Consider the following 10,172-nt stretch of genomic DNA (forward strand, 5'->3'; position numbering starts at 1 on the left):
ATTTTACACAGACTTAAAGGATTCAGAGACTTTAGTTTCAATGCAACTTTTCCCTCATGTTGTTATGCTGATAATATAATTTATAAAGGAAAAAAAAGAGAAAAATGCAAATGCATAGACGCATTCTTTGGACCCTTCGGTATTTCTTCTGGTTCAAATTTTGGATGCATTTCTCATTTGAAGTTCACTATCAATATCCAAACTGAAAAACCGAAGGGGAAATATTCCCTTTGTGATAATGGCTTCAGTTTACGATAACTGTGGTTTTAAAGAAATGTAGTTTTAGAGCAGCTGTGCTGATTAGACCTGTCTCTATTTTCTTTCTCTCTTCCTAAATACCTTCATGCTTTGAGCACATAATTGTTTCTTCATTGAATTCAAATGCTCTGTGTGGACTGGTTCACATGATCCTGATCATTATCTGATGGCTTTCCCATCCCAGAGACCACAGAAAACATTCACTGGAATGTGGACATGGTCGCAGGGAATTGCAGGTGTGGAAGATCTGCAGACGCTCACATTGCTTCTATGAATACTGGTAAGAACCTTTTTTTTAATACTGAAAAGCAATAAAACAAGTTGAGATTTAGGGAAAAAATACAGAAGATGATTACTCCTGATTCTATTGCAGCATTTCATTTAAAGGGATTAGGTAAATTTCTAAAAAAAAATAAAAATTGAAATTGAACTGAAATAAGATGTTATTAAAACTAAAAATGAAATAAAAAAATATAAAGTTATAAATAAAAAATATAAGATGTTATTAAAATAAAATAATATTAAATAAAATGTTATTTTATATTTATAAGTTCATAATTTAATTTATAAATTGATTTTCTTTGTATCAATAAAAATTTATAGAATGTATTTACTAATAAACAACTCATTCTTATTATTTTAATGGTATTTTAATTGTAGATATAATTAATTATATATTAATTTATTATAAAAGTATTTTGTATTTTTTATTATTTTTTATACTGGCAAAATTCTGAGAAAATCGAGGCAAAGGAAAATCTGTTTATTGTTTTATTGCACTGGCTGTCAAAATAAGGTTCCTGCCGTGACCGTGTCCCACATCTTCCAAACACAAATAAAGACCAGAAACTGTTGATCACATCAGGAATACTTTACATACGAGTATTTGCTAAACCTTTTTAAAGTGCTGAGATATTATATAAAATATGGGAAACTTTATTTTTCAAGATGTAAGAAAAAAAACGCAATGACCCTGTTTGTTATTGCTCTGATATTGTGATGTAGAATTAACATTTAACATTTCTTAAAATGTTAAAAATATTATAATTAATCATAAATAATGACATTAGTTTCTTTTCAATACATGAAGTGTAGGTGAACAACAGCTGATGAAAAGATTACTTTTGAGTTTGAGTGAAATTAGCAAAACATGGGTATCAGATTGATGGCACTCAAAGCTGTAGAATTAAATATAATAATGACCAATTTAGAGCTCATATGGCCATTGGTATCTATCACGTTGTGACCCCATGTCATTCCAGGTCTTTGTGGTCAGCACACCTTCAGTCTTTGTTGCGGTCACTGAAAAGGTCATGGCCTGGCCGATCCTGAATGAAGAGGTTATTTAATTTAATGACATTGTTTGCGAAGTCCACAAGTTCTACAAAGTCTGAAGTGATAATATTTACCCCATCTACACCTGGCTTTTGTGCCTCCACCCACGTCATTATAGTTGGAAGGTTCCTGTGAGAGAAACAACAGAAGCACATGTAAGAATAGACATGTAGGATGCATAATTCAAATAAATGCTGTTCTTTTGAACTTTCTATTCATCAAAGAATCCTGAAAAATATATATATAACGGTTTCCAGAAAAATAAGCAGCACAACTGGTTTCATTATCAATATTAATAAGAAATGTTTCCTTAGCAGCAAATCTGCATATTACACTAATTTCTGAAGGATCATGTGACACTGAAAATTGGAGTAATGGCTGCTGGTAATTCAGCTTACATTTTAAACTATATTTAAATAGAAAACAGTTCTTTTAAGTTGTAATAATATTACTGATTTCACTGTATTTTTGATCAAATAAATGTAGCCCTGATAAGCATAAGAGATACCAACCCCTTTTGAATGGCAGTGTATAAAATTTGCATAAACGCTTGAATAATCAATGCAACAACGCTTACTTGTCTACAGGGAACTGTTAAAATATTAATAATTACTGTGTTAGTTCTATTTCAGGTCAGCTGAGTCAGCTCCGGCTAGAAATAAACTTCCCAAGCTTGACAGTCATCCTGGACAAAACCAGGAAATAGGAAGCTCAGACTGCGTTTATCCTGGAATAATAAACAATCCAACTTCCACACTCAGGCAGAATTAAACAGCTTCCTCCGAGACAGTTGTCTGATTAGGATGTCTGCTAAGACCCAGCACAAGGCTCCATACTTCTGTGTCGGTCAGTATATGTGCTACTCTGTCCTATTAATTCAGACAGCCTAAGTTCATAGAATAGGCTATGCCCAAAAGAACATACAATATATAGTTTTTATACTATATGCATTGCACAATATGCAAATGTTCTGTACGAATAGATCAAAAGCCAGCACTTTATTTCAACAGGCCTGGGAATTTTTATGAGGGGCGCCTTCAACTGGGGCCCAATGAGTAGGCTGGGACCTTAGTGCACAAACCCCACCCCCCAGTTGTGTCCTCAAGAAAGGTTCCTCAGAGCCCACTTACCAAATTTGGAGTGTTGCCGGGGCTGCCACCTAGTGGACGATTTTAACATTTTTTTCAACACACAAGCTCTCTGACTGATATCTCATTTAAAAAAATTTAATTAGATTTTCTCCTTTTATGTTAATTTTAGGTAAAGTTTTTTTGTAATTTTATTGTTTTTGTAATTTTTTTTTTCGTTTTTGTTTTTGTTTTGTTTTGTTTTTATTTTTTTTTTTTTTGTTTTTATTTTTTTGTTTTTTTAGTTTTTAGTTTTTTTGTTTATTAATGTTAATGTATTTGAATAAGCTTTTTAAAAACTTTTTTATATTTTATTTTATATTATTATTATTATTATTATTTTTTTTTTTTTTACACATTTTATGTGTGTGAAGCTATATATAATGTGTGTATATCAGTGTTGTTTTAGTATCACCAATATGCTGCCATGGTTTTTGTTAATATTTTGAACTAGATTTTATTTTAATATTTTATTTATTTAGTTTTAGTTATTTTAGTACTTCAACTTAAACGAAAACGATAAGCTAAAATAAGTTTTTAAGTTTTATTTTATTTTATTTTATTTGAAATTTTAGTGTATTTCAGTTCATTTTAATTATGAATTCAGGGCTGTCATCGATAAATCATGATTAATCGTATCCAAAATAAAAGTTTGTGTTTACATAATATACTATGCATAGTTATATGTATATATATATATATATATATATATATATATATATATATATATATATATATATATATATATATATATATATATATATATATATATACCCACATATATATATATATATATATATTCATATTTATATGTTATTTATATTATATATAAATATATAATACATACATTTCTTATATATATTTACATTTATGCATTTAGCAGATGCTTTACAGTGCATTAAGGCTACACATTTAATTTTTTTTCCTCAGTATGTGTGTGGGAATTGAACCCATGACCTTTTACGCTGCTAACGCAATGCTCAACCACTGAGCCACAGGAACTGTGCTAACTAAAACTGAAATATATACAGTTTTGTATGTACAGTATGCATGTGTATTTATGTATACATATAATTAAACACAGTACACACACATATGTGTGTGCCGTATTTTGACTGGACCACAAAACCAGTCAAAAGTTGCACAGATACTGTAGCAATAGGCAACATACATTGTATGGGTCAAAATTATATAAAAACAAAATGTTATGCCAAAAATCATTAGGATATAAAGTAAAGATCATGTTCCATGAAGATATTTTGTAAATTTGCTACATTAAATTTTTAGGAATAGTAATATAAATATTGTTTTGCTTAAATATATAAAAAAATTTATCTAATTTGTATAAAAAATGTAATACAATTAGTATATATATATATATATATATATATATATATATATATATATATATATATATATATTAGCACCCTCACATTTTCAAATAGTTGTATCTCGGCCAAATATTGTCCTATCACTATCATAACAAACCAATGGAAAGCTTATTTATTACAAAAATTGACCCTTATGACTGGTTTTGTGGTCCAGGGTCACATATATTATGTAAACACAAACTTTTATTTTGGATAATCGCAATGAATCGATTTGACAGCCCTAGAATTTATTATATATAGAGAGTGAGAGAGAGTGAGAGAGAGTGAGAGAGAGATTGAAGACAGCAGCCATAAAACAAAAACCAAAATGACAAAAAAAACTATTCCTCCGCTTAAATACTCACTTCTCCACCAGGTAGTTTCTTAGACCCCGTACCAGACCCCTGGCGATGGTCTTGACACGTGGGGTTAAAATGGCTTGAGACACATGAAAGCTGCCGTATTTGGCTCGTTCACCCAGAGTCGTCTCCAGGAACTGGATGAGCTTGGTGGCGTCTGTGGTATTGGCCCAGGGGGCGGGAATTTTACTACCAGGCCAAATCACAGGACAGCTCTCAGCAGTTGGATGGTGGTAGAACACTAGGACCTGAGAAATCAAACACAAATGCCAGAGACTGAACGAGCCATTATTCTAAAATTACATGTTGGGCACTAATAATAATAATATTATTAGTGGTGCCTCCAAAATACTTGCAATAGCTCATATTTAAGGTTAGAGAACAAACTGTATTGAAAAATTAAACTTTGGTGCACATCTCATACAGTCATGAATAATAACTTGAATTATCCAAATTATTAATAATTTATAATTTAATAATTAATAATATAGTCCTCCCAAAAATGAAAATTCTTTAACACTTTCTTTTGATGGTCCCCTTTAGAGATACTGTTGACTATAATTGACTTTGCCGTCTACTAATACTCTACTAACACTCTACTAACACTCTGATGAGAATTAGTTGACATGTAGTTGTGAATTCCTAAAGTGAACCATCAAAATAAAGTGTAACCGAAAATTCTGTCATTATTTACTCAACCTTATGTCATTCCAAATGTGTATGACTTTCTTTCTTCTGCTGAACACAAAAGAAGATGTTTTGAGAAATGTTGGAAACCAAAAAAAATTAGTTCTTATGGACTTCCTTTCTTTTATTACATTTTCCACAGAAAAAGGAAAGTCATAAAATTTGGGAACTTAATAGTAAATTATGACAGAGTTTTCATTTTTGCAATGAACTATCCCAGTTGGATAGGTGTGGAGAGGTGTGCTATTGCACTTAGCAAGTTAGCATATGCATTTAGTAACAAAATACCATAGAAAACATGGTACAATGTAGTAAAACGATTCAAACATCTTAGCAACCACATAGTAGCCACCCACAATTCCCCAAAAAAGCACTTCTCAACACAAGAAGAACACCATGTTGATTTGCATGTCAATATTAATCAGTTATGTCCACAAAAACATGAGAATCTGTTTAACCGAAGGTGTTCACAAAAAGAGTGCTCAGCTGGAATGCTGGTGTTGGGTTGTCTGTTTTTTTTTTTTTTGTATTTGTACATTTGTGTGTATGTGTGGGATTAATGATGTGTGGTTTTTATGGTATGTTGATTGCAGGGGTTTATTGCTGAGCTGTGGTGGATGAAATCTGAGACACTCAAAGAGACATCATTACCTAATTCAGACACAACAAGGGATATTATTCCTAGTTTTCAGTCACGGGACTGGCTCGAAGACCTGGCGGGCAGGACAAGAACTGCAGCACAAGCCTGTCAATCTGTTCCAATCCAAAAATATTTAGATCACCTCTCAAACGAATAAAACAAAGATATGTGCCATTAGCAATCCATATTGGAATTGAAACAATGATATTAAAGATTCAGTACTCACCTTATTTATGATTGTGTGATTTATACAGGCAAGCAAATGAGCCCGGAATATGAACGCAATGCATAAATAATAAAGTGTTTTCTTTATTATTTATGTTTTCTTCTTTTAAAACATTTAGTATTAAACTTTGTGCATTGCGTTTATATTCTGGGTTCATCTGGTTGCCTGTACAATGTATGCATTATCGATACGGTGTATACTGAATTTGGCCTTAAAATATCACAGTCTTACTACATTATTACTTAATGTAAACCTCATAAAACTTACTGGCAGTCAGTGGAGGAAAGCCTTGTTTTGCAATGTAAGGGTGGAAAACTATGAATAGTTCACATATACTGAAACTGAAACTTAAACCCAAAAATAATTTCCATGACTTCAAAAAAAAGTTAACTGAAATAAAAAATAAAATATATTTTATTACAGCTAGTTGCCAGTGTGACATTTTTCATTTTAATTTAGTTTAACTTGATGTACTAAAATAAACCAAACTAAAATTGAATACTGTAAATGAATAAAACTATATATAATAAAAAAAACCATGCAAATATAGATCAGATACACACATTTCTCTGACAACAAACTAGCAATTAAAAAAAATATTTTCATTGATTTCAAACTCTTGAGCTTTGCATGTATGAGTTTGTTTATTTGACGCTTTGAGACAGAACTAGCATTTGTTTCAGTAACAGGAAAAATGTTGTTTTCCAGTATTTGACAGCTGTTTTAGATAGTTTCAGTATGACTGATCAACTAATCGTTATGACGAAGGCTCTGCAATAATGAGTGTCTCTGTTTTTTCCTCTATCTAAAGGGCACTAACTGTTATCTCAAGTTCTCACAGAGATATTTTTATAGTATTGTTTATTTAGATATCATGCATATTAATCACTGATCTTAAAACAACAACACTTTCCATCAATTTTTGCTGCTTTTCTTTTCATCAAATCACATTTTAGATTTTTATCTTTATGTAAAACCATTGCTGTTATCATCAGATAGGTTGTGACATCCTGAGCTCACCTGGTACCTGTTCTCCCACAGATAGTTCAGAGTGATGTCCTCCACCACGTCAATCCTGCAGAGCTTGTGACCAAACACATCCTTCAGCATCTTGATTAGGTAATGATGATGCTCCTCGCTCATTGCATAATGATGGTTAAAGTCTAAAAAAACAACCTCCTTCTTGTGTATGTTCAAAAAATTGTTAATGTCATTAAGGCCATCACGTACATTGTGTCCAAACAGCCCATGGATAAAGTATATCTCGTGGCCTGGTTCCCCTGGTTTGGAGGAAACACGCAGGTCGAAATAGCGTATTCCTCCCTCAAGCTGTTCCCTGAAGGTGAGGTTCTGGGTCATGGACCACTTCTTCATCACCTTCTTGGCCAGAAAGCGAAATATCGCCACCAGGTGCTTCACATATGCTTTCTGATCTGGACCGACTGGAGCTTGCTCATCCACCCAGAAGCTGAAGGAATCATGAGAACCTACAGAAAGAGCATAAAGGCAGCATCAAGACAGTTATAGAGTTCATTTAGCCATTATGTCTTGATACTACAAGTTGGTTATTATATTATTAACAATATTAAAGATTTATTGGAAATATCCAGCTTTTAATAATTTTTTGGTTACTACACAAACTCATAGGAACAGGTTTGACCATGTAGGACTATCCTAATGAAAACCTAAAAAAACTAGATTGACAAAATTGACAAAGAGGGGGAGACTGTGTTTGTTCTTAAAGAAATAACATCCCGAAAGGATAATGATGTTATGATGACATCATTTTATTTGTTTGTTTTTTACATTACATTATTTTAATAAGGATGGATTTTAAGTCTAAAATTATATAAATTATTATATTAATATTAATACAATATTTATTTAATATATTATACAATATAATATATTAATATAAAATTTATAAATATATAAAGTATTTATTCTGTAATAACACAGAAAATATATACTTATAAAATAATAAAAATATATATAATGTATTGAAATATAATATAATATATATATATATATATATATATATATATATATATATATATATATATAATGCATTTTTAATTTACATATAATTCTATATTTAATTAAAACGAACAATTAATGTAATTATTATTACATACTATACAGTACTTCTACCACTAACAACAACAACAATAATAATAAATTATTAAAATAATAATATAAATGTTGTTATTACAGCAAGAAAATGGAAACAGGACTAGGGACAGGCCAAAAAAAGAATATTAAAAGGGAAAGAAAATGAAAATGATATTAAAAATAAATTATAAATAAATTATAAATTATAAATAATAAATTTCCGTGTTACGAAAATGCGTGTATTAACACATACTGTATAAGTTGCTGTTTATACATTATCCTATGTGCTGTATGTGCAATGTAACAAATCGTATAGGATTCGAATTACCTTGTATTTTGCTTTTACCTACACTTTAGTATTTAATTTAATTTCAGTTAAATGTCCAAAAGAAAAAGACATTCTCTTACCGGGGACCGCCAGGTGTTTGAGGGGCATGGATGTGAGAGCAGGGCACAGGGAGCCCATCCAGTCGGCGTTGGAGGTGTTTCCTGTGGGTCGCGTCTTCATTTCCTCTGGTAAACCGTTTCAGCTCTAACATTCACGATGCCAATTCAATACAGATCCAGGCCAAGCCAATCCAGCAATGCTCGTTATCCCCAGCGAAATCATAACAGTCATTCAGGTCATCAGCGCGTGATTTGAATCAAGATAACAATTATTTAGTCATCACTGGATGTGTGAGGCAGACTGCAGATGGAGAGCGAGCTCTTCTACAAAGTTAATCTTCTTAAACTGAAATTACAATCCTTATCCTCCTCCCTGCTTCCCTGCTGGAGTTTAAACGACTCGGTCAGTGCTGATTATCCCCGCCCTCTCCCTCTCCATTAGACAGGTAACAGATGGGACACTTCACCTTCAGTACTGCAAGTGGATATTGTCATGTTTAAAGAGCATGGCGGCCTAGACATTCACTTACTGACCACACCAATGAGTGTGATCTGTGGATAATTTCAAAATTTGCAGCAGTCAGGGCAGAACTTAGAGGAACAGGGGCCCCTGGGCATGAGGTTATGTTTGGGCCCTATACACTACAAATGCCCTCAACTAGAACATAATTATGGAGTAACACAAAATACACAATTGTATTTTATTATGGTACTGTTTATTGTACATTTCTGTTCGTGCAGATATTTAGAAGAACAGAACTCTTGTTTGTGTGATAGACTAGAACTCCTATATCATAGGCATATGTTATAAAAACAGAAACTCATTAAATGGCTATTTTTATTTTTTTTAATCATTTTGATGATATTTCTGCCCCACTATGTGTGATGGCAGTGAGATGGTAGAGAGTGCTCAGACATTCATATAATGTAGAATCATCTTCTGTACAAAAATGAGGCGTGAACGAGAATTTAGCATTATTTTTCTAAACGTGCACTCTTTTGGGCTAAAGGGTTAATGGAGCATTTTAAAGTAGCCATGTGATGACAAATTAATGTAGGCTTCTCCTACCATTGCTATGCTGATGACACACAGCTCTATCTTTCATTTCAACCAGATGATCCAACAGTAGCTGCACGGATCTCAGGCTGCCTGACGGACATCTCTGCATGGATGAAAGAATATCACCTACATCTCAACCTGGCAAAGACTGAGCTTCTTGTCTTCCCTGCCACTCCAACTCTTCAGTATGATTTCTCCATCCAGCTAGGTTCTTTACAATTATCGCAACAACTTCGGTCAGAAATCTTGGTGTAACCTTTGATGACCAGCTGACCTTCAAAGACCACATTGGAAAGACTGCTCGATCTTACAGGTTTCAACATCAGAAAGATCATGACCTTCCTAACGGAGCATGCTGCATATAGAACTGCCACAGGCTCAGCACCCGCCTATTTCCACTCACTTTTATGAATCTACATCCCCTTCAGAAGTCTGAGACGGGCAAAGGCGGGGCCCCCCTACAAGGTGGGGCCCATGGGCTGCAGCCAGTCAAGCCCAATGGTAAGACCGGACCATGGCAGCAGTGAATAATTAAAATATGTACTACAAAGAAAATCTTTAATTAAATCCTGTCTTCAGCATATTTTGATTTTTGGCACTGCAGTGTGCAC

At 32.8% G+C, this 10,172-nt stretch overlaps 1 protein-coding gene across 1 annotated transcript; it reads right to left on the minus strand.

Annotated features, from left to right (window-relative positions):
- Positions 1–1,037: 1,037 nt before the first annotated feature.
- On the minus strand, positions 1,038–8,918 carry plcxd2 (phosphatidylinositol-specific phospholipase C, X domain containing 2). The gene is made up of 4 exons (XM_042714945.1): positions 8,523–8,918; positions 7,023–7,489; positions 4,456–4,697; positions 1,038–1,722 (listed from the first exon to the last, which is right to left on the minus strand). Exons 1-4 carry the CDS (start codon positions 8,620–8,622, stop codon positions 1,542–1,544), a joined length of 990 nt encoding a protein of 329 aa, XP_042570879.1. The 5' UTR covers positions 8,623–8,918; the 3' UTR covers positions 1,038–1,541.
- Between the last annotated feature and the right edge of the window lie 1,254 nt (positions 8,919–10,172).

This window comes from Cyprinus carpio, chromosome A24, assembly GCF_018340385.1.
Source record: "Cyprinus carpio isolate SPL01 chromosome A24, ASM1834038v1, whole genome shotgun sequence".
In the NCBI taxonomy this organism is placed as follows: Eukaryota; Metazoa; Chordata; class Actinopteri; order Cypriniformes; family Cyprinidae; genus Cyprinus; species Cyprinus carpio.

Bases quoted from the DNA above. Each gene is read 5' to 3' on its own strand.
- plcxd2 (XM_042714945.1), bottom strand. From the start codon at position 8,622: ATGAAGACGCGACCCACAGGAAACACCTCCAACGCCGACTGGATGGGC. The intron at 4,698-7,022 runs GTGAGCTCAGGA...TTGATTTCTCAG, and splicing joins TGTGGGAGAACAGGTACCAG to GTCCTAGTGTTCTACCACCA. The intron at 1,723-4,455 runs GTGAGTATTTAA...TTTCTCTCACAG, and splicing joins AGAAACTACCTGGTGGAGAA to GAACCTTCCAACTATAATGA.